Source organism: Saccopteryx bilineata, chromosome 10, assembly GCF_036850765.1.
Source record: "Saccopteryx bilineata isolate mSacBil1 chromosome 10, mSacBil1_pri_phased_curated, whole genome shotgun sequence".
NCBI lineage: Eukaryota > Metazoa > Chordata > Mammalia > Chiroptera > Emballonuridae > Saccopteryx > Saccopteryx bilineata.
Window position 1 is genome coordinate 8860400 of NC_089499.1, and position 24967 is coordinate 8885366.

The 24967-nt window shown below is 46.3% G+C and overlaps 3 protein-coding genes and 1 pseudogene across 5 annotated transcripts in view; all 4 read left to right on the forward strand.

Moving 5' to 3' along the window:
* Positions 1–24967, forward strand: part of LOC136314184 (C-C chemokine receptor type 1-like) — a 105675-nt gene that overhangs the window by 69009 nt on the left and 11699 nt on the right. The gene's annotated exons all lie outside the window — the stretch shown is intronic.
* Positions 1–24967, forward strand: part of LOC136314181 (C-C chemokine receptor type 1-like) — a 42235-nt gene that overhangs the window by 13758 nt on the left and 3510 nt on the right. Inside the window, exon 1 of one of the 3 annotated variants that reach the window (XM_066244730.1) lies at positions 5103–5223. The exons of 1 other annotated variant lie outside the window; for it this stretch is intronic. The gene's annotated coding sequence lies outside the window, so the exon portion shown is untranslated. Of the gene's footprint in view, positions 1–5102; positions 5224–22816; positions 22934–24967 lie in introns of those variants that run through there. One more of the 3 variants, XM_066244729.1, reaches the window with a different exon arrangement.
* On the forward strand, positions 5138–9704 carry LOC136314180 (C-C chemokine receptor type 1-like). The gene is made up of 2 exons (XM_066244728.1): positions 5138–5223; positions 8571–9704. Exon 2 carries the CDS (start codon positions 8634–8636, stop codon positions 9702–9704), a length of 1071 nt encoding a protein of 356 aa, XP_066100825.1. The 5' UTR covers positions 5138–5223; positions 8571–8633.
* Positions 9888–19190, forward strand: LOC136313974 (C-C chemokine receptor type 1-like; annotated as a pseudogene).

Below are 24967 nucleotides of genomic sequence, written 5' to 3' on the forward strand. Positions count from 1 at the left end.
TAGTTTAACACTAAGATCAAAGCTAATTCTATAGGAAACATGAGGGAAGCATTGGTGGTGAAGAATGTGGTGAGGTCTCCCCTTCTCTGGGTGCTCCATCCACAGAAGTTTCCTTCATAGCCCTCTTTGCCAAAATATTTGATATCATGCTAGCTTCACTCATTTGTTAATTGTCTTCCCCACCCCCAATCTACAGTAAACTACAGTTTCTGGAAAGGCAGAGAGAACCCTTGCTCGACACTGGGTCCAACGACATGGTACACGGTGGGCACTCGATAAACAGTTGAGAAGGGATTGAGACATAGTCTCTGCCTTGTCTCTGTTGTCCAGAGCCCACTGCCTGTAATAGCAAAGGAAAAACATAAATCACCTTCCTGGACTCATGGGAGAAAGCAGGATTGAAATTCCAGCCAGTACAGTGGACTATGACGGGACCACAGAATCTGAGGACAGGAAATCAACCCAGTGCCAGAATGAAGACTGGAGGACCCTTGGAGCTCAGCTGCTGCCCCCTTTGTACTCCCTGGTGTTTGTCACTGACCTGGTCGGCAACATCCTGGTGGTCCTGGTCCTCTTGCAACACAAGAGGCTCAAGAACATGACCAGCATCTACCTGCTCAACCTGGCCATTTCTGACCTGCTCTTCCTCTTCACGCTGCCCTTCTGGATTCACCACTCTCAGAAAGATAACTGGGTGTTCGGCAATTCATGTGCAAGTTGCTGTGGGGGCTTTATTACGTAGGTCTGTACAGCGAGATCTTCTTCATCATCCTGCTGACCATCGACAGGTACCTGGCCATCGTCCATGCTGTGTTTGCCCTGCGGGTCCGGACAGTCACATTTGGTATCATCACCAGCTTAGTCAGCTGGGTCCTGGCCCTCCAGGCTGCCATCCCGGGATCAGTCCCAGGATGAGTCCTATCATTAGAGCTGCACCGTTTATTTCCCTCCTGAATATCTCAATCAATGGAAGTGGATCCTGGCTCTGAAACTGAGCGTCCTGGGGCTGGTCTTGCCTCTGGTGATCATGATCATCGGCTACACGGGGATCATCAAGATTCTGCTCAGACGGTCCAATGAGAGGAAGTCAAAAGCCATCCATCTGATTTTTTTCATCATGACCATGTTTTTTCTTTTTTGTATGCCCTTCAATCTGACTATTTCTATTTATGCTTTTGATGACATTTTTTAGTCAATTTCTGTAATCAGAAACCAACTAGCCCTAGCCAATCAAGTGACAGAGGTGATCGCCTATATGCACTGTTGTGTCAAGCCCATCATCTACGTCTTTGTTGGCGAGAGGTTCCACAAATACCCCATCAGCTGTTCCACTGGCTCCTGTCCCTGAGACCGGGGAAACGGCTCCCCTTTTTCCAAACCGAGAACCAGGGCAGAGCCATCTCCATCCGCAAGTGAGGAGAAACTCTCTGATAGGTTCTGACTCAGGTCCCAGCAAGAGTGACCTGCCAAGACACGGTGTCTAGAGGGGAGACAGCTTCATTGTCCCACAAGATTGTGACCTCTGATCAGTGTGGAGCGATGCCACCTGAGGTTGAGGTGGATCAAGTCTGGGCCTTGAGTGTTTTTCGTGAATTTCTCCCTGGAGATGAATGAGTGAGCGAGGTCATTCCAGACAAAACAATAAAGGGCGCCAGCCAAGGGCTTGAGGTTTTCACATTTCTGAACATGAACATTTGTAAACAAAACCCCTGAGCCTCCCCTCACCTCTGCCCTCACCTCCAATGGGTTTAGAAACTGGGACTTTCACAGCTGACTTGGTTCAGAGCCCAGAGCCAATCAGGAGGCAGCAGCTGCCTCCACCAAACTCTCCACGCCCACCTACAGGATTTAGGCTGCTGGAAAAAATGAGGAACATAGAACTCATGATGGACGAACTTGAACCAAATGGGAAATAAAATTGGGGAACTGTCATTGGCATTGAAATTCCCTTATAGAGAATTTTCTTTTATTCAATAAAATCAAACCATTCAGGTTGAGGACCAGACAGGGACCTTGTGCATGACGTGTTTTACTTTTGGAAGTAGCCTCACTCTCTAAAACCAACCCACCAGCCGAGTACGACAGATAACCAGACACACACAGACCTTCCATTTCCTGTTGCGGGGTAGGAGTGACTGATGACCACTTGGCAGAGTGCCCTAGTGGGGGAGGGGCAGGGAGCTCAGTTGTGCCAACACTGGCGTGCATCTGAGTCTCCTGATCACCTCATGGGCACGCCCCTCAGCATGCACGTCTACACGCTGCAGCCCCTCCAACAACACGGGGCACCCGTCTGGTAAGCGGGGCAGATAGGAAGCCAGAATAGCACAGAAAGCAACCCTCAACCACGTGGAAAGGTCCAGATTCCATGGACACTGCCTGGTGTCCTCACAACTCAGGCCTGAATTCAGATGACCCTGCAGGGCCCCTGCGTTCCATATAGGCCTGAACCCTGCTGCCCACAGCGGCAGAGACTCTGTGGCTCTCATCTTCAGCTCCTCTCTTTTCCTGTCCCACTATCCCCTACCCTGTGGTGTTTCCTGGGAACCCTGCACTCTCACTGCATGCACCTACATCTGGGTTCACAGTTCACACCTCGATGGACACCCCACATTAGGACAGGAAGCATTAATGTCTTGAGCACTGCACCAAATCATTCATTCATGTGTGTGTGTGTGTATCTTCCTTTAGTCCTCTCTATTACGTTGGCGTTATAACCCTGCCTTACAGAGGAGGAAAGAGACACTTGGGAGCTTACACAACAAGCCCAAAGTCAGTAAAGGGTAGACCTGTGATGGGAATGATTTGAAAGGCTCGTCACTGATGTGCCTTCCCATTAACCCCTGTACACACTAGCCCTGTTTTGTGTGCAAAGGTGGCACGTTTCCAGGCCCATAGCCATCTCTGTCAATCTGGTTCCCTTCCTGCCTCTCTCTCCCGCCATCTCTCTGTAGACAGGCTGCGAAAGGGGGAGACCCCACCCAGCAGACTCACGGGATGTTCCATGATGGCACCTCCTCTATTGTCTTCATTTTCACAACTGAGGAAACTGAGCCTGAAGGGACATTTTCAAGCATGGTCACATATATGATTTCTGAATGGCACTTTACAACATGCCTGTGACAGGGGTTAGCACAGTCCTCCTTTTATACAAAAGCAGGTGGGACCCAAAGAGACACCAGCACAGAGCGAGTGTTGGCTACTGTGAGGAAAACTGAAATAAACATCATCTATGAGACATTTTTCCTGTACCCAACACTCATACAAGCTGACCTTGTGCATCCTCCTACGAGCCTAAGCATCCAGTGTTCTCATTTGATGGAGGGGGAGCCAGGACATAGGAAAGCTAGTGATCTGCCCTGGTCTCAAGGGGAGAGCTGGGATTTGATCTTCACAGGAGCCTGGGCTCAGAGAGACAGCAAGTTCCATTCTACAAACCTGTATTCACTCCGGGCTGCGGTTTTCTCTGTGTGAAACAGCACTGTGGGTTTGGGGCAGACAGGGGAGAGGAGAGGGACAGTGAGCAGTGACAGTGGAGGACAGTGAGCAGTGACAGTGGAGGACAGTGAGCAGTGACAGTGGAGGGACAGTGAGCAGTGACAGAGGAGGACAGTGAGCAGTGACAGTGAGCAGTGACAGTGGAGGACAGTGAGCAGTGAAAATGGAGGACAGCGAGCAGTGACAGTGGGTGACAGTGGAGGACTAGGGGCGCCGAAGTGAAGTTGCCGCCTCCCCCTGGTTTACTAGCCAGATTATTGAGGAACAGAGGACCCAGGGTTCTCGTTTAAACACATTTACTTGCAATCTTTAGAAGAAATAATAAAGGATAAGAAAGAAAATGAAAAGAAAGAAAGATAAAAAGGAAGAAAGAAAAACATAAAGAAAAAGGAAGAAAGAAAAAATGAAAGAGAAAGAACAGGCTGCTCACTGGCATCGAGACTGTTGTGGTGCAACTGCACTGAACGGAACCAAACCCCAAATTGATTGAATTTGAGAAGCTTTATTCACTGGCCAGCGGTCTGTCTGCTGCACTGAGAAAGCAACAAACAGCTATGAGCTCCAAGGGGAGAGGGGTATTAAAGGGAAACCCCACAAGGATACAATTTTTTCAGCACATTTGTACAATATCTTTCCAAAAGTTTTAAGGAGAATAAACTGCCTTCCTGCAATATCTGCAAGGCTGACGCACAAGGAACAAATCCTGCCTCTGTTGGCAAGATTAGATCTGCTGGGTCCTCAGCTTTTTCACTTACAGCTGTAGCTATAAACTAGTTCCTCTTAAGCATTTAACTAAATTGGGTCAGGGATCCTTAGCATGGGCTGGCACGCCAGCACAGAGACCTCCCGCCCTACATCAGTCCCCCTCCCATTCCCAGCCTTCAGTGGCTCCACAAGTTCTGGAAAACACCTTACTGCCACCTCCCTCAGTCCAAACAACGCCACCTCATTACCTGCCCCCCAATGCCCTTAAGACAGAACCCGCAGAGAGAAGTGCCACCAAATTACCACAAAAAAAAGTTTACGGGGAAATCAGCATCATGGCAGTGTTTGGTGTCCTTACTGCTCATCCACACTCACCTATGTAAAAAGAAGAATTTGCCTCCACTTTGCATTCTGTGACTGAGATCCCTAGAGTCCTGTCTCCATGGTTACACAGGAAATGAAAGACTTCCTACTCCATCAGGACCTTGAACCTGGAAAACAAAGACTGTAAAAACTCTACAAACACAGAATTTGTGCTCAAAATCCTTTCACACCAGAGTAAGTGACACTTCTCTTCTCTGTCCAGTCGGCTTCTGTGGAGGACAATCTGCATGAATCCATGCACGCGGTGCGTCTGATGGCCCCTTCATGCACCTGCAAGGCAGTGAACTGCGTAGCAATGCTGAAAATGGGAGGATTTATAAGATGGGCAATCAGATGTGAAATAATCATTTTTTGTTGTTATTAAAAAAGAAAAGCTTTCTTGAATAGTGGAACTGACTGATTAAGAAAGTTGTCAGAGCATTAAGGAACAAGAGCCACTTTGTGTGGAAGGCTATTCAAGAGGAAATTACTTGCAAATCAACTGCATGGAAATGAACATCATACATGGTGTAGCAGGAGGGAGCTAGGAATAGAAAAGTCTTTGCAGATGCGGGAAGGTTTGAAACTCAACTATCTTCTTAAGAAGAGTAGAACCAAGGATTCGCCAACTCACATTGTGAGCTGACTTTGGAAAAGGTAGGATTTCCTCCCCTGAATTTAGGGAGTGGTCCTGGTGACCTCTTGGGATGCATTTTTTCTGTCCTACTAAAGAAAGTGGAAGCAGAATTTTGTTCTGAGAATAGTGGGGTTGGGGCTACTGGGAGGTATATTCTTCAACTGTTTCCCCAGCCCCAAAATCTGGAGGGTCTCACATTTCCAGAGTAGAAATATGAAAGAGTGTCCATAGCCTGCCACCAGGCATTGTGTCACTCATCGACGTTTTTGTTCCCAATCTGCCCAGCAGGACAGCTCTTAGGCTACTCAGACTGGCGGGGTGGCAGGTGGGCATTGATGTGCTGCTTGATATTTTATAATGGGCTTCCTTGAAAATTCCATAGCAGGCTTTCCTATAAAGCGAGCCCTGATTTCCAGTGTTGCTGTATTTGTATGTAAACATGCCCACTGTAGTGGATTTCAAGCTACCAATATGCTGACTGTGGGGTTGGGGACACATGCAAATGGTTGGTTCTTATGACCCATAAAAAGCCAGCTGCCCGGCACCTCAGGCCTGGTGTCATTCCCTGCACAGACAGCCCTCCCTGCTCAGAGGCTCACCTACTCCCTGGTTGCAGCATGATGGCACGGGAAGGTCCCAGGCTTTAAGGCCATAACTGACCATTGAGTAATGACCTTGGGGCAGATGCTAAAGACACAGGACAGCATAGTGGGCTGGTTGGCTGCAACATGGTCCTTTGTTTCTCATTAAAGTCCCCGCCACAGCCCCAATCCCTTGGGAAGCAGTATTATTGCATGGTGCCCACCTGTAGAGAAAACAGTGAATGGAATAGGAGGCCGGGGGGATGCAGGTTACTTTGTTTAATGGCATCTGGCGATGCTGACTCAACAAGCCTTCTCCTCTGCCATAGTTTTCCCAAAAACTGGGCTCCCGGGGTCAGTGTTGCACGAGCTGCTCCTTGTGCTTCCCGCTGCCTGTTGCTTTGTCTCTAAGCCCTATGGTCCCCATGCTGCTGACTGCCAGCCGATTTACTAGCCCTGGCCGTGGCTGCAGAAATCAGAAATGGTCACTCAGCTTTGTTACAGATGTCCAGCGTGGGTTTCTCCAGGAAGAGGGCTGATTACTCTGTCACAGGGCTAGGCCAGAAGTGGAGGAGGGACCCAGAGAAATGGATTTGAGAGGAAACCATAAGGCCCTACCTGAGGTGTGCAACATCCCCCCTCACGGGTCTTAAGTTTCTAAGGCCACTGCAGAAATATAAGTTCCTCAACAGGAAACATTCACGCAGCGGTGCATAAGGAAGAGCCCCAGAGACTCCGGGGTGAAGGGAATTATGATGTAGGCAAGTCCTGCTACACGATTGGTGTCTAAGTCAAAGCTTTCAAACTGGTGGCAACATAATGAAAATATGAAAATGGAGCTCCCACTACTGTACATCATCCAGCAGAATTCCCTTTCTAGATTAACTACAGAGAGACCTGGCAGGGGAACTTGGGGCAGGGTACATCAGCCAGAATAGGATTGGAGACTGGACATTCTGGGTGTCTTGAGTCCTGAAGGAAGGGTAGATTCAAGTAAGGAGCTCCCTGATGTTTTCTAATGTCCTGGCTTTTGTCATACCTTACTTACAGTACTCCCTCAAGGTTACTGATACTTTCTCACATAACACAGGAGAGACTGAAGCTCAGAGAGGGAGATGAACTCCTTCAAGTTCACAGAGCTGGTCGGTTACAGCAAAGCCCATGCTCCTTTTGGGGAGGCATCTTTAGTAAGGATTTGAAAGAGGACTGAATAGCAAGGGTGGGGAGTCATGTAAAGCAAACCATCTAGTGGTGCTTTCTCATTTGTGTTCGTTTGTTTCAAGGCAAGGTTGGGTAAACTATTTCAGAGCTCATTTCTGAGAATTCCAGCTTCCACCTGGATGTGCAACACCGCATGGCTTCAGGCTGCTCTGAGCCAGTCCTCTCGAGAATCCCCTTCTTCTCACCAGGTCACCGGCTCATGCATCCTGGCTTTCCCCTGAGTCCTCACAGCTGTCCCGGGGGCCAACTTAGTGTCTGCAGACCTACCTATACCCCATTAGGGCCGTGTGCCGTGGGCCAGGCTGAGCCCACTCTGGTGGCCTCGTTGTTCTCAACTAAGAAATGAGTTGGCCTCCTAGGATTGCACTGTGGCAGCAATACTGCGGTTGGGGGGATAATTTCTGCATTGTAGGACATCCTTGCCCCTTACAACCAAGTGATAAAACCGTCCTTTAGGCTTTGTGACAACTAAATAGATCAAATGGCCACACAGAGTCATGTGCCCCAAGTGTCTCATGTCACCTCAGCAAAGAACCTCCTTAATCCCTGGCCTATTGGATAAATGGTAGAGTCCCGACCAGGCATATAGAAGTCCCCGGTTCAATTCCTTCTAGGGCACACAGGAGAAGCACCCATCTGCTTCTCCACCCCTTTCCACTCTCCTTTCTTTCTATCTCTCTCTTCCCCTCCCATAGCCAAGATTCCCTTGTACCAATGTTGGCCTTGGTCCTGAGGATGCCCAATGGCTTCCACCGAAGGTGCTAGAACAATTCTGGTTGCAATGGAGCAAGGGTCTCAGATAGGCAGAGCATTGCCTTCTTATAGCCTTGCCAGGTGGATCCTGATTAGGTGCATGCGGGAGTCTGTCTCTCTACCGCCCCGTTTCTCATTTCAGAAATATACCAAAACAAAAAACAAAAACAAAAAAAACAACCCAGAACCTTCTTAGCTCCAAAGGCCATTAAGATCCATTGGTCAGTTTTTGACACTCAGCCAGGACTGATTTCTCAACCATTTCCTCCTGTGCACTTCCAAATGCAAGGTCCCTGCTCTGTGATTGGAGGCTGAAAGTTCAAGTGGTTTCAAGAGTGGACATGAGAATGATACACACTGGATGTGAGCTCCAGCTCTCATTGTCCCAGAAGTGTCCTACACACTGCAAACTTCTCTGTCATCATGTGTAAAATGGGAGACATAAATGGTACCCTCCCGGATTCTTTAACACTGAGTCCAATGACAGGTCCGTGGGAAATCATGAGGGAAACGGTGATGAAGAATGAGGTTGCTCTCCCTTTGTCTGGGTGCTCCATCCACCAGACGTTCCCTTCCCAACAGTCATTGCCAAAGTATTTGACTTCATAATTTGTGCACTCATTAGTTTATTGTCTCCCTCAACCCTATATCTCCCACATTAAAGTACAATTTCTATGACAGTGAAGAAGACCTGGGGCCACTTTGTTCAAGGTTGTGTCCCAGCACATGGTTACAAGTAGGCACTTTTCACTCAATAAACAGTTGTCAAGTGGTTGGTGTCATATAATAACTGCCTTGTCTCTGTTATCCAGAGCCCCCTGCCTTTACCAGCAAATAAATACAGAAACCATCTACTTGCACCCGTGGGAGAAAGCATGATGGAAATTTCAAACATTTCAATGGACTATGACAAGATCCCAAAAGTCAACTACGGGGACACAACCTTGTGCCTATTTGAAACCGTAAGGTCTTTTCTAGTGCAGGTGGTGCCCGCTTTGTTCTCCCTGGTATTTGTCATTGGCCTGATCGGCAACATCCTGGTGGTCCTGGTCCTCTTGCAACACAAGAGGCTCAAGAACATGACCAGCATCTACCTGCTCAACCTGACCATTTCTGACCTGCTCTTCCTCTTCACACTGCCTTTCGGGATTCACTACTATTGGAAAGATAACTGGGTGTTCGGCAATGTCATGTGCAAGTTGGTGTCAGGGCTTTATTACGTAGGTCTGTACAGCGAGATCTTCTTCATCATCCTGCTGACCATCGACAGGTACCTGGCCATTGTCCATGCTGTGTTTGCCCTGCGGGCCCGGACCGTCACATTTGGTATCATCACCAGCGTAGTCAGCTGGGTCCTGGCCAGCCTGACTTCAATTCCAGACTTTTTCTTTACGGATTCCCTGAGCACTGAAGGTCGTTACATCTGCAACTCATTTATCCCTCGTGCATACTACAATCATTGGAGAGAGTTTCTGGCTCTGAAACTGAACATCCTGGGGTTGGTCTTGCCTCTGGTGATCATGATCGTCTGCTACACGGGGATCATAAAGATTCTGCTCAGACGGCCCAATGAGAGGAAGTCCAAAGCCGTCCGTCTGATTTTTGTCATCATGATCATCTTTTTTCTCTTTTGGACGCCCTTCAATCTGACTCTGTCTATATCTGCTTTTGAAGACGTCCTTTCAGTCAATTACTGTAACCACAAAGACCAACTAGCCCTGGCCACTAAAGTGACAACCTTGATCTCCTACATGCACTGCTGTGTCAACCCCATTATTTATGTTTTTGTTGGCGAGAAGTTCCGCGAGTACCTACGTGAGTTGTTCTACAATCTCCAGTCTCTGAGCCCAGGAAAATGGCTCCCCTTCTTCCACACCAAGAACCAAGACAGGACCAACTCCATGTCCCCATCTGCAGGGGAGCAGGAACTCTCTGACGGGTTCTGACTCAGGTCTCAGCAAGAGTGACCTTCCAGGCACAGTGGCTGTAGCTGGAGGAGGCATCTTGGGTATCTTGGCCAGACGGTGACCACTGACCAGTGTGGAGCAACGCCACCTGGTGTTGAGGTAGATCATCTCTAGCCCTGAGTCTTCTCCATGAACTTCTCCTTGGAGACGAATGAGTGGGCTATGTCGTTCTGGATGACGGAGGAGAGGGCGTCAGCCATGGGCTTGGGCCAAACAGAGTTCCAGGTTCGTGATTACAAACATTGTAAACAAAGCCATTGAACATCCGCTCACCTCCACCCGCACCACCAGTGAGCTTGGAAATAGTGATTTCCACAGTTGAGTCCCCCTGAAAGGTTTAGGCTGCTGGAAGCCCTCAGGAACATAGAACTCATGATGGCAGAACTTGAGACCTAATGAAAAAGAGAGTTGGGAAACTGTCCTTGGCAATGGAACTTTCATTAGAGAATATTTTTATACTGACTAAAATCAAGCAATTCAGGTCTAGTGGCAGATACAGACCTTGTGTATAAAAGGTTGTACATCTGGAAATAGCCATGGAAAAAGTAGAGTCATTGTTTCAAAACCCTAGACTTCAAACTCACTTCTAAATCTCTTTACCCTATTACATACAATGTTCATTGTTGATGAACTTTGTTATACTTTATGTTTTCTCTTGTGCACATTCATAATTATAACAAAGATGTACTACTGTTCTCACCCTTCTGCTCTTGTTGTTTTTAAAAGGAGCACATTCAATCAAGTTTCAAGCTCAATACATTATTTCAAAGCATTGTTTATGGTGTCTGCACTGAAATCCTAAGCAGATGGACTCAAATTGACTCGTATGCCCATTGTTGATTCCACAAATCAATTCACTCCTACATGGTGACTGAGGACCTGCTCCCGTCAAAGCAACCCTCCGACACTAGGTTCAGGTGGGAGGGGTGTTCTCTAAGAGCCCTGTGCTCAGTGAGGTGACAGCCACAAGGATGCCAACAGAGCCCAGGTCGGGTAGATGGGCTGACACCAGGAATATAAAACCACTGTGAGTAGAGCCTGCCACTCACACATGCACCGCACCCTTCCATGTGGCGAGATGCAGGGCAGCCTAATGAGATGGTCAGTTTGACTAGGGAAACAGGCCTAATAGAGATTCCTGGCAGGGATTTGGAAGGCCAGCAGCAAATCACTGTGTAGCTTTTGTTCACCCCCAAAGCATTTTGTCTTAGTTCTTAATTTAACAAATTAAAACCTTTTAGAAAAACAATTAGGTGTAACAGTGTAAGCAAATTTTGAATATGAAAATAATTTATTGGAAAAGAAATTGGCCGGATTATAAATTGACACATATTATAAAACATAAAACACACAAATGTTAACACAGAGAAAAAAATGTGTATAACAAACTAAATATTAAGACCAAGATGCTATCATCAACTCCCCTAATGTATCAGGAAATTTTACAAATCAGTAGGAAAACCACTTGGATTTTTCTATCCCATAATTATTCTATATGCCCAATTGTCAAACAATTAACAAAAATATTAACCAGTAAGTCATCGAAAAATGCAGTAGTCATTTATATGAAATCTCAATTACATTAGTAATCAAGGACATGCTAATGACAGTGATCCTCTTCTTTTGCCTGCTAAGATAAAAACCAGATGTCAATTTTTTTTATTAATGAAAATACCCAAAGCAGGTAAGGATGCTGTGACACAGTCCCTGTCACATATTTCTGATGGAAATGTAAATCAGTGCTGTGTTTCTGAAAAGCGCTTTGGCAATGGGTATCAAGATCATTTGAAAAGCTCACCTTATAATCTTGCTTCCAGGATCTGTCACAGATAATGGGAAAAAGCAGCACCTCTGGAAAGATCAATAACCGAGGAAGAATTCAATAACTACTGTTATTATGAGCTAGGATACATACATGAATGACTTCTAAAAAAATTTATTGATATGTGAATATGCTTACATTGTTAATATTAACTAAAAAAGTACAGAATCTTCTGGTTTATATTTTATAATATATATAAAGAAGACAAAGACAGGGAGAAAATAGACCCAAATTTCTATGGGATTATATGTGTATCACTCAGAGTTTAATCAGAGACATGACGTGAGATAAGGCTAGGGTTTCCAAACTGTGTGCCGAGGCACCCAGGGCCACAGTGAACTCACAGTTCCATTTTTAAGGGCTCCACACTGCACCTGACATTTCCTGGACACCCTGGGAACTACAAGTAGGAGAATGTTCAGAGTTTCAAGGTTAGTTTGTGGTGCATTCCTTTCAAAGTGGGCGTGTTTGGTTTCCGGAGATTTGAGATAAATCAGTCTGGAACAGGAACTGAGAGGATATTGTCCCATGGATTCCAACATCTACACACCAGGCATACATATCCCATTGGCATGGATTATTTAAAAATGAAATAAAATATTATTTTTTCAATAGATGAGGCCAGGCTTCTCAGCTCCACCAGGGGACATGCCTTTGCTGTAAAAAAAAAAAAAGGACACAAAAATGTAAGCTGCCCCCCTGCTCAACGGAGGGAGGGTTCAGTCTCTTCCAGCCCTTTCCAGCTACCTGTGACCTGACCTTGTCCAGCCTGCTGGGATCTGCCACTCAAGAATTAAAGGTTGGCCCCATCACACGACACCATTTATGAGCCTAAGGTATTTCTTCCAAGTAGGAGGTAAAACTAATCTCATTTCTTGTAAACACGAGGGCCATTCCCTATGCCTTGCCTTAATATTTGAGTTTTATTTATCCCTCGAAGATCTTTACTAGGGGTAATGACAGTCTGATTTCTGTTGCTTTATTTAATGTATAGTGTCTCCTTTATTCTTCTTGGCCCAACGCTCCATGCCTATTGTAGGCTGGGACCTGCTTCTAATTTCAGCTAGAAACATTGGTCATTAGGACTTGGACTCTATTTGCAAAGTGTAGATATATGACCACAGTTCCAGTGCCCTGTGGACTTTTTCTGAATACGTATGACTCTTGCTCTTTAGGACATTTCTCAGACTGAAATAGAAATTAGGTTACATTTGTAAATGATATAAAGCAGTTATAGTGTCAACATAGATTTAATGAAATTACGTTAACATGTTAAGAACATTTGTAACCGTAAGAATTTTATTTTAAATTCTGTTATATTAGTTAGAACTTTGTTTTGTTAAATAATCTAATAGGCTTTAGTCACTTTATTGTATTAAGACGCTTGTTATAGTATTTTTATTAATTATATATATTCTTCCAGTCTATCTCAAAATCAGAACATAGTAATTAAAATGAATAGATGCCACCCAGAACCAGTGGGGTTTTGGGACCCTTACTGCCAAAGCTTTATTCAATACCAATTAGAAAAGATTTAAAAACTGGGAAGAAAGTTTATCTTCTCAGGTAAACATTTAAGAATATTTAGAAATAGACTTTAATTAAATAATTGATGATTGTTAGGAAATTGCTATATATGGTTCTTTCTAGATTTAGCTTGCCCATTCTAGTATTGGACCTGCATTTGTGTCCACAGCCTCAAAGCTAGTAAATAGGAACCCAGTATTAATTAGAAACTAATGTGAAGTTACCTTGTACCCAAAGGTTCAGGGCAAGTAAATTATATGAATCAAATAGTAAAAGAAACGTAACCACCCCTTCCCTAAGTACTTCCAGGATTTACAGGTTACTCAATAAACTGTTCAAAAGACTGTCCAAGAGGTGCTTCCAGCATTATTAACAGATCCAGTGCATTACCCAGGCACTAGTTCCCACGTGGACAGGCCCACATACCATGATCCTGACAACTCCCACTGCTGCCAAAATAGAAGGCATGCCTTCCTCCAACCACAAACTGGAAGCTGGTTGGTCTATGTACAGTGAATGTATGAAGAAACTAAGGACTCTTTTTAATCAAACCTTGGGAAAGGGGAAGCTAGGGTAAAAAGAAAGCCAAATTAATTGTCACAAAGTTTAAAAGTGTTAAAAATAAACATTCTAAGTAAAAGTAAATTATTATAAAAGCCAATTAGTTTTATTTAAATTGAAAAAGATTGTACAATTTATAGAGAATCAATTTGTAATATTTGTTTCATTAGTGAACCGTATTGTTATTAATGCTGTCTGTTAAATATCTGTTACATGTTATAAGTTAATATTCCTAGACGACAGCCTTATGCTCTTCAGTAAATTAAATCAAGGATTTGACTTAGGAAATAGAGCCAGAGGGGATTGTTGTAAGGAACCAAAAGCTACAGAATTAATATTAATATTTTAAGAAGCTTGAAGAATATTTTATTAATTGGGGTAGGCATGAAGAGAGATATTGTAAATGATCTTTGTACTTGTGTGATTAGCATAAAATCAAGATGGCCAATGGCAGTGTGTTGTAAATGCAAAGGGAAAAGAGACTTGGATTCTCTGACCTTCCACCACACCTGTGGGGAAATGGGTGAATAGCCAGGTGCGGGCAGAGAAAGATTAAATTAAACCTTTTCTTATATTAATGGGCCATTTACAGGCATTTGTCCCCATGGAAACTACCTCTTCCCTCCTAAAAGCATGTAGTTAATATATGTATCTCTGGACAAAGGAATAGCAAGTGAACACTAGAACATATAGTCTTCTAATATGTAAAGTGACATTTTTACCATTGGGTTGCCTCGTAAGTTTTAAAGTGTAGAAGCGTTTTTTTATGAATCCTGTAGACAGATGTTATAAACTTGCTAATGAATTGTGTCCCATCCCCGCACCCTTCATCCTTTTACCAAACCAGTATAGGGGAAAATAAAGGGTATAAGCTTATGTCGTGATGTCAGGCTTTTTCTCTGCCCATGTATAATTAAGGGTATATAACCAGCTCCGAGAATATTACAGTCACACACAATTTGGGACTGTCCCGTGTAAGATATATGCGGCTGGCATATTTAATAAATTTCCTCCTTTAATAAAAGTCTTCAAAACTCATTTGGACTTGGTGTCTCTATGAAAAACCCGTGGAATTGTGGATTCGGTACTTTACAACAACACGAGAATAAGTTGCACTTGTTGTTTCTGTCCTGTCGGCTTCTATGGAGGGCAGTCTGCATGAATCCGTGCACTCAGTGCGTCTGATGGCCCTTGATGCACCTGCCAGGCAGTGAACTAGATGGCAATGCTGAGAATAGGAGGATTTATGAGATGGGTAATCAGATGTGAAATAAGCTTTTATTTTGCTAAAAAGAGAAGCTGTCTCAAATGAGGGGTCATTATTGACTGAATAAGAAGTAGGCTCAGTATTAAGAGGCAAAAGTTTCTTTCTGTGGAAGGCAATTCAAGAGTAAATTACTTGCAAATTTTTCCCCATATGAATGAAAATCATACATGGTGTATAAAGTCATTGTAGCCGAAAGAAGCTATGAATTAGAAAAGTCTTTCCAGATGCTGGATGGTTTGAAACTGAACCATCTTCTTAAGAAGAATAGAAAAAATGACTGACAAACTCAGACTGTTGGCTGACTTTGGAGGAGGTAGGACTTCATCCCCAAATGGGGGGAGCTGTCCTGGTGAGCTTTTGCGAAGCATCCATTCTGTCCTACTACTAAAGAAAGTGGAAGCAGAATTTTGCTCTGAGAATAGTGGGGTTGAGGATCCTTGGAGGTATCTTCTTCAACTGTTTCCTCCCTCGAATAATCTAGAGAGTCTCACATTTCCAGAGTAGAAATTCCCAGAAGTTTGCATAGCCTGCAAACAGGCTGTATGTCACTCATTGACCTCTTTGTTCCCATTCTGACCAGCAGGACAGCTAGTAGGCTATTCATACTGGGGGGGGGGGGGGGGGGAGATGGGTGAGCATTAATGTGCTCCTAAATATGCCATAGCAGGCTTTTGTAAAAAGAGAGCCCTGATTTCCAGTGTTGCTGATATTGCATGTAAATATGCCCACTGTGTTGGATTTCAAGCTACCAATATGCTGACTGTGGGGTTGGGGACACATGCGCATGGTTGGTTCTTATAAACCAGGAAAAGCCAGCAGTCCCACACCTCAGGCCTGGTGTCTTTATCCGCACAGACTGCCCTCCCTGCTCAGAGGCTTAGCTACTCCCAGGATGCAGCAAGTTGCACTAGAAGGTTCCAGGCTCCAGGGCCAGAGCTGACGTCTGGGCAATGACCTTGGGGCAGACTCTTGAGGCAGACAACAGCATGGCCAGCAGGTTGGCTGCAACATGGCCCTTGGATTCTCCTTCAAGGACCCGCCCCAGTCCCAATTCCTAGGGGAGCAGTGTTATTGCATGGTGCCCACCTGTAGGGAAAACAGTGAATGGAGTAAGAGACAGGGAGAATGCAGGTTACTTCATTTAATGGCATCTGATGATGCTGATTCAACGTGCCTTCACCTTTGCCAAAGTTTCCCCAAAGACTGGGCTCCCGGGGTCAGTGTTGCATGAGCCACCCCTGTGTTTCCAGCTGCCTATTCCTTCCACTCCAAACCCTGTGGTCCCCATGATGCTGACTGCCAGCTGATCCGCCGGCCCTAAACAGTGGCTGCAGAAATCAGAAATTGTCAACTCCGCTCTGTTACTGATGTCCAGCCTGGGTTTTTCCAGGAAGAGGGCTGATTCCTCATTGACAGGGCTAGGGCAGAGGTGGAGAAGTGACCCAGAGAAATGGATTTGGGAGGAAACCATAGGGCCCTAGCTGAGGAGTCCAACATCCACTGCTTATGGGCCTTAAGTTTCTAAGGCCACTGCAGAAATGTAAGTTTCTCAGCAGGAAACATTCAAGCATCGGTGCATAAGGAAGAGCACCAGAGACTCGGGGGTGAAGGGAATTATGATGCAGGCAAGTTCTGCTACATGACTGGTGTCTAAGTCAAAGCTTTCAGATTAGTGACAATACGATTAGAATCTGAAAATGCAGCTCCCACGGCTGTGTCCATCATCAAACAGGATTCCCTTTCTAGATTAACCACAGAGACACCTGGCGGGGGAACATGGAGGACAGGGAACATCAGCCAGAACAGGATTGCAGACTCGGACATACTTGATGGCTGGAGTCCTCAGGGAAGGGGTAATGCCAGGAATGAGGTCACCTGATGTTTACTGGTGTCCTGGCAAGGGCCAGGGCCGGCTGTTCTCATAGCTTACCTTACAGAAATCCTTCAGGGTAACAGATACTTTCTCACATTACAGAAGAGAGACTGAGGCTCAGGGAGAGAGATGAACTTCTTCAAGTTCATACAGCTGGTCGGTTACACCAAAGCCCATGCTCCATTTGGGGAGGTGTCTTCAGTAAGTGCTCAGAAAGGATTGGAAAAAGGGCTGAAGAGCAGGTGTGCAGAGTCCTGTAAGGCAAGCCATCTAATGGTGCTTTCTCGTTTGTGTTTGTCTTTGTTTCAAGGAAATGTTGGGTAAAACTATTCCAGAGCTCATTTCTGAGCATTCAAGCTTCCACCTGGTTGAGCAACACCGCATGGCTTCAGCCTCCTCTGAGCCATTTCTTCTGAGAACCCGCTTCTTCTCACCAGGTCACCCGCTTATCCAGCCTATCTTCCCCTGAGTCCTCAGAGCTCTCTTAGGCAACATCCTAGTGATCTTGGTCCTCTAGCAATAATATAAGGGGCTCAAGGACATGACCCACATCTATGTCCTCAAACTAACCATTCCTGACCTGCTCTGACATGACAGAGCTACTGCACACCTGCCTGTGCCCTGTCAGGACCGAGTACCGTGGGCCAGGCGGAGCCCACTCTGGTGTCCTCAGTGTCCCCCACTAAGGGATGGGCTAGCCTCCGAGAATTGGACTGTGGCGGCAGTACTGCGCTTTGGTGAGATGATCTCTGCAATGTACCACATCTGTGCCCATGCCTACCAAATCACAGGAGCATCCCCTAGACTTTGTGACATCCAAAAAGATCACATGGCCACACAGTGTGACATTCTCAGTACCCTATGTCACACTAGCAAAGACACTATTAATCTCTAATGCCATGCAGGTTCATTGGTAAGTATTTGACTGTCAGCTAAGAATATTTCTACTGCCATGTCTTTCTGAGAACTCCCAAGGGCAAAGTCACAGCTCTGTGATTGGAGGCAGGACATTTGAGTGGTTTCAGGGACAGGCGTGAGAGTGTTCACACCGGGTTTGAGCCTCAGCTCTGGTTGTCACTGGATATGTGTCCTGCCCACTCTGAAATTCTGTGTCATCACCTCTAAAATTGGAAAAGTGAATTGTACCCTCCAGGATAGATTAACATTAAGATCAATGCTAAGTCTATAGGAAGCATGAGGGAAGCGTTGGTGATGAAGAATGTGGTTAGGTCTCCCCTTGTCTGGGAGCTCAATCCACAGAAGTTTCCTTCACAGCCCTCTTTGCCAAAATATTTGATATTATGCTAGGTTCACTCATTTGTTAATTGTCTTTTCCACCCACAATCTACAGTAAACTACAGTTTCTATAAGGGCAGAGAGAACCCTAGCTCAACACTGGGTCCAAGGACATGGTACACGGTGGGCACTCGATAAACAGTTGTGAAGGGGTTGAGACATAATCCCTGCCTTGTCTGTTGTTCAGAGCCCACTGCCTGTAACAGCAAAGTAAAAACAGAAATCACCTTCCTGGACCCACGGGAGAAAGCAGGATTGAAATTCCAGCCAGTACAGTGGACTATGACAGGACCACAGAATTTGAGGACAGGAATCAACCCTGTGCCAGAATGAAGACTGGAGGTCCTTTAGAGCTCAGCTGCTGCCCACTTTGTACTCCCTGGTGTTTGACACTGGCCTGGTGGTCCTGGTCCTCTTGCAACACAAGAGGCTCAAGAACATGACCAGCATCTACATGCTCAACCTGGCCATTTCTGACCTGCTCTTCCTCTTCACGCTGCCCTTCTGGATACATTATTATCGGAAAGATAACTGGGTGTTCGGCAATGTCATGTGCAAGTTGCTTTTGGGGCTTTATTACGTAGGTCTGTACAGCGAGATCTTCTTCATCATCCTGCTGACCATCGACAGGTACCTGGCCATCGTCCATGCTGTTTGGCCTGCGGGCCTGAGTCCCAGGATGAGTCCTATCGTTACAGCTGCACCGTTTACTTCCCTCCTGAATATCTCAATCAATGGAAATGGATCCTGGCTCTGAAACTGAGTGTCCTGGGGCTGGTCTTGCCTCTGGTGATCATGACCATCTGCCTCACAGGGATCATCAAGATTCTGCTCAGACGGCCCAGTGAGAGGAAGTCCAAAGCCGTCCGTCTGATTCTTGTCATCATGATCATGTTTTTCCTTTTTTGTATGCCCTTCAATCTGACTATTTCTATTTATGCTTTTGATGACATCCTTTTAGTCAATTTCTGTAACCAGAAAGACCAACTAGCCCTGGCCATTTAAGTGACAGAGATGATCGCCTACATACACTGCTGTGTCAACCCCATCATCTACGTCTTTGTTGGCGAGAGGTTCCACGATTACCCCATCAGCTGTTCCACTGGCTCCTGTCCCTGAAACCAGGGAAACGGCTCCCCTTCTTCCACACCGAGAACCAGGACAGGGCCACCTCCACATCTCAATCCGCAGGGGAGCAGAAGCTCTCTGATGGGTTCTGACTCAGGTCCAAGCAAGAGTGACCTGCCAAGACACGGTGTCTAGAGGGGAGACAGCTTCAGTGTCCTGGCAAGATTGTGACCTCTGATCAGTGTGGAGCGACGTCACCTGGGGTTGAGGTGGATCACGTCTGGGCCTTGAGTGTTTTTCGTGAACTTCTCCCTGGAGATGAATGAGTGACCTAGGTCATTCTAGACGAAAGAATAAAGGGTACCAGCCAAGGGCTTGGCCCAATAAGAATTTCAAATTTCTGGACATGAACATTTGTAAACAAAACCACTGAGCCTCCCCTCACCTCTACCCCCACCAACAATGGGCTTAGGAACTGGGATTTCCACAGCTGACTTGGTTCAGAGCCCAGAGCCAATCAGGAGGCAGCAGCTGCCTCCACCAAACTCTCCACGCCCACCTACAGGGTTTAGGCTGCTGGAAAAAATGAAGAACATAGAACTCATGATGGAAAGACTTGAACCAAATGGGTAATAAAATTGGGGAGCTATCATTGGCATTGAAATTCCGTTTTAGAGAATTTTTTTGTATTCAATAAAATCAAACCATTCAGGTTGAGGACCAGACACAGACTTTGTGCATGAGGTGTTTTACTTTTGGAAGTAGCCTCACTCTCTGAAACCCACCCACCAGCCAAGCACAACAGATAAGCAGACACACACAGACCTTCCATTTCCAGTTGTGGGGTAGGACTGACTGATGACCACTTGGCAGAGTGCCCTAGTGGGGGAGGGGCAGGGAGCTCAGCTGTGCCAACACTGGCGTGCATCTGAGTCTCCTGAGCACCCCATGGGCACGCCCCTCAGCATGCACGTCTACACGCTGCAGCCCCTCCGACAACACGGGGCTCCCTGCCTGGTGAGCGGGGCAGACGGGAAGCCAGAATAGCACAGGAAGCAACCCTCAACCGTGTGGAAAGGTCCAGATTTCATGGACACTGCCTGGTGTCCTCACAACTCAGGCCTGAATTCAGATGACCCTGCAGGGCCCCTGCGTTCCCAGTAGAACCGAACCCTGCTGTCCACAGCGGCAGGGAACTGTGGCTCTCATCTTCAGCTCCTCTCTTTTCCTGTCCCACTATCCCCTACCCTGTGGTGTTTCCTGGGACCCCTGCACTCTCACTGCGTGCACCTGCATCCGAGCTCACGATTTGCGCCTCGATGGACACCCCACATTAGGACAGGAAGCATTAATGTCTTGAGCACTGCACCAAATCATTCATTCATATATGTGTGTCTGTATCTTCCTTTAGTCATCTCTATAACGTTGGCATTATAACCCTGCCTTACAGAGGAGGAAAGAGACACTTGGGAGCTTACACAACAAGCCCAAAGTCATTAAAGGGCAGACCTGTGATGGGAATGATTTGAAAGGCTCGTCACTGATGTGCCTTCCCATTAACCCCTGTACACACATGCCCTGTTTTGTGCACCAAGGTGGCACGTTTCCAGGCCCGTAGCCATCGCTGTCAATCTGGTTCCCGTCCTGCCTCTCTCTCCCGCCATCTCTCTCTACAAAGGCTGCCAAAGGGGGAGACCCCACCCAGCAGAGTCACGGGATATTCTACGATGGCACCTCCTCTATTGTCTTCATTTTTACAGATGAGGTAACTGAGCCTGAAGGGACATTTTCAAACATGGTCACATATATGATTTCTGAATGGTACTTTACAACATGCCTGTGAGAGGGGTTAGCACAGTCTCCGTTTACAGAAAAGCAGATGGGACCCAAAGAGACACCAGCACAGAGCAGGTATGGCTACTGTGAGGAAAACCGGAATAAACATCATCTATGAGACATTTTTCCTGTACCCAACACTCATACAAGCTGACCTTGTGCATCCTCCTACGAGCCTAAGCATCCAGTGTTCTCATTTGATGGAGGGGGAACCAGGACACAGGAAAGCTAGTGATCAGCCCTCGTCTCAAGGGGAGAGCTGGGATTTGATCTTCACAGGAGCCTGGGCTCAGAGAGACAGCAAGCTCCATTCTACAAACCTGTATTCACTCCGGGCTGGGGTTTTCTCTGTGTGAAGCAGCTCTGTGGGTTTGGGGCAGATGTGGGAGACCAGAGGAACAGTGAGCAGTGACAGTGAGCAGTGACAGTGGAGGACTAGGGGCGCCAAAGAGAAGTTGCAGCTTCCCCCTGGGTTACTAGCCAGGTTATTGAAGAACAGAGGATACAAGATTCTCGTTTAAACACTTTTACTTGCAATCTTTAGAAGAAATAAGAATGAATAAAAAGATAATTTAAAAAAAGAAATATAGAAAGGAAGATAGAAAAACATAAAGAAAGAGAAAGAAAGCAAAAATGAAAAAGAGAAAGAACAGACTGCTCACTGGCATCGAGACAGTTGTGGTGCAACTGCACTGAATGGAACCAAACCCCAAATTGATTGAATTTGGGAAGCTTTATTCACTGGCCAGTGGTCTGTCTGCTGCACTGAGAAAGCAACAAACAGCGATGAGCTTCAAGAGGAGAGGGGTATTAAAGGGAAACCCCACAAGGTTACAATTTTTTCAGCACTTTTGTACAATACCTTAGCAAAAGCTTTAAGGAGAATAAACCACCTTCCTGCAATATCTGCAAGGCTGAAACACAAGGAACGCATCCTGCCTCTGTTGGCAAGATTAGATCTGCTGAGACCCTCAGCTTTTTTACCTACAGTTGTAGCTATAAACTAGTTTCTCTTAAGCATTCAGCTAAATTGGGTCAGGGGTCCTTAGCATGGGCTGGCACGCCAGCACAGAGACCTCCTGCCCTACATCAGTCCCCCTCCCATTCCCAGCCTTCAGTGGCTCCACAAGTTCTGGAAAACACCTTACTGCCACCTTCCTCACCCCAAACAACGCCACCTCATTACCTGCCCCCAATGCCCTTAAGACAGAACCCGCAGAGAGAAGTGCCACCAAATTATCACAGAAAAAAGTTTATGTGGAACTCAGCATCATGGCAGTGTTTGGTGTCCTTACTGCTCCCGCACACTCACCTATGTAAAAAGAAGAATTTGCCTCCACTTTGCATTCTGAATGACTGAGATCCCTAGAGTCCTGTCTCCATGGATACACAGGAAATGAAAGACTTCCTACTCCATCAGGACCTTGAACCTGGAAAACAAAGACTCTAAAAATTCTACAAACAAAGAATTTGTGCTCAAAATCCTTTCACACCAGAGTAAGTGACACTTCTCTTCTCTTTTCAGTCGGCTTCTGTGGAGGACAATCTGCACGAATCCATGCACGCGGTGCGTCTGATGGCCCCTTCATGCACCTGCAAGGCAGTGAACTGCGTAGCAATGCTGAAAATGGGAGGATTTATAAGATGGGCAATCAGATGTGAAATAATCATTTTTTGTTGTTATTAAAAAAGAAAAGCTTTCTTGAATGATGGGACTGACTGATTAAGAAAGTTGTCAGAGCATTAAGGAACAAGAGCCACTTTCTGTGGAAGGCTATTCAAGAGGAAATTACTTGCAAATCAACTGCATGGAAATGAACATCATACATGGTGTAGCAGGAGGGAGCTAGGAATAGAAAAGTCTTTGCAGATGCGGGATGGTTTGAAACTCAACTATCTTCTTCAAAAGAGTAGAACCAAGGATTCGCCACTCACATTGTGAGCTGACTTTGGAAGAGGTAGGATTTCCTCCCCTGAATTTAGAAAGTGGTCCTGGTGATCTCTTGGGATGTATTTTTTCTGTCCTACTAGAGAAAGTGGAAGCAGAATTTTGTTCTGAGAATAGTGGGGTTGGGGCTACTTGGAGGTATCTTCTTCAACTGTTTCCCCAGCCCCAAAATCTGGATGTTCTCACATTTCCAGAGTAGAAATTCCAAGGAGTGTGCATAGCCTGCCACCAGGCATTGTGTCACTCATCGACCTTTTTGTTCCCTCTCTGACCAGCAGGACAGCTCTTAGGCTATTCAGACTGGTGGGGTGGCAGGTGGGCATTGATGTGCTGCTCGATATTTTATAATGGGCTTCCCTGAAAATTCTATAGGAGGCTTTCCTATAAAGCGAGCCCTGATTTCCAGTGTTGCTGTATTTGTATGTAAACATGCCCAATGTGGTGGATTTCAAGCTACCAATATGCTGACTGTGGGGTTGGGGACACATGCACATGGTTGGTTCTTATGTCCCAGAAAAAGCCAGCTGCCTCGCACCTCAGACCTGGTGTCCTTACCGGCACAGACAGCCCTCCCTGCTCAGAGGCTAACCAACTCCCTGGATGCAGCATGATGGCACTGGAAGGTCCCAGGCTTTAGGGCCATAACTGACCATTGTGTAATGACCTTGGGGCAGATGCTAAAGACACAGGACAGCATAGTGGACTGGTTGGCTGCAACATGGTCCTTCGATTCTCCCTAAAGTCCCCGCCCCAGCCCCGATCCATTGGGGAGAATTGTTATTGCATGGTATGCACCTGTAGAAAAACCATTAAATGGACTAGGAGGCCAGGGGGATGGAGGCTACTTTGTTTAATGGCATCTGATGATGGTGACTCTACGTGCCTTTTCTTTTACCAAAGTTTCCCCAAAGACGGGGCTCCCGGGGTCAGTGTTGCAGGAGCTTCTCCTTGTGCTTCTCGCTGCCTGTTGCTTTGTCTCTAAGCCCTGTGGTTCCCATGATGCTGACTGCCAGCCGATCCGCCGGCCCTGGCCATGGCTGCAGAAATCAGAAATTACCACTCAGCTTTGTTACAGATGTCCAGCCTGGGTTTCTCCAGGAAGAGGGCTGATTACTCTGTCACAGGGCTAGGCCAGAGGTGGAGGGGGGACCCAGAGAAATGGATTTGGAAGGAAACCATAGGGCCCTAACTGAGGTGTGCAACATCCCCCCTCGTGGGTCTTAAGTTTCTAAGGCCACTGCAGAAATATAAGTTCCTCAGCAGGAAACATTCACGCAGCGGTGCATAAGGAAGAGCCCTATACACTCCGGGGTGAAGGGAATTATGCTGTAGGCAAGTGTTGCTACACTATTGGTGTCTAAGTCAAAGCTTTCAAACTGGTGGCAACATAATGAACATCTGAAAATGCAGCTCCCACTCCTGTACATCATCCAGCAGAATTCCCTTTCTAGATTAACTACAGAGAGACCTGGCGGGGGAACTTGGGGCAGGGTACATCAGCCAGAACAGGATGGGAGACTGGACATTCTGGGTGTCTTGAGTCCTGAAGGAAGGGTAGATTCAAGTAAGGAGCTCCCCTGATGTTTACTAATGTCCTGGCTTTTGTCATACCTTACTTACAGTACTCCCTCAAGGTTACTGATACTTTCTCACATAACACATGAGAGATTGAAGTTCAGAGAGAGAGATTAACTCCTTCAAGTTCACAGAGCTGGTCAGTTACACCAAAGCCCATGCTCTGTTTCTGCTGGCATCTTTAGTAAGGATATGAAAGAGGACTGAATAGCAAGGGTGGGAAGTCATGTAAAGCAAACCATCTAGTGGTGCATTCTCATTTGTGTTTATTTGTTTCAAGGCAACGTTGGGTAAACTATTCCAGAGCTCATTTCTGAGAATATCAGCTTCCACCTGGATGTGCAACAGCGCATGGCTTCAGGCTGCTCTGAGCCAGTCCTCCCGAGAACCCCCTTCTTCTCATCAGGTCACCCACTCACGCATCCTGGCTTTCCCGAGAGTTCTCACAGCTGTCCCGGGGCCAACTTAG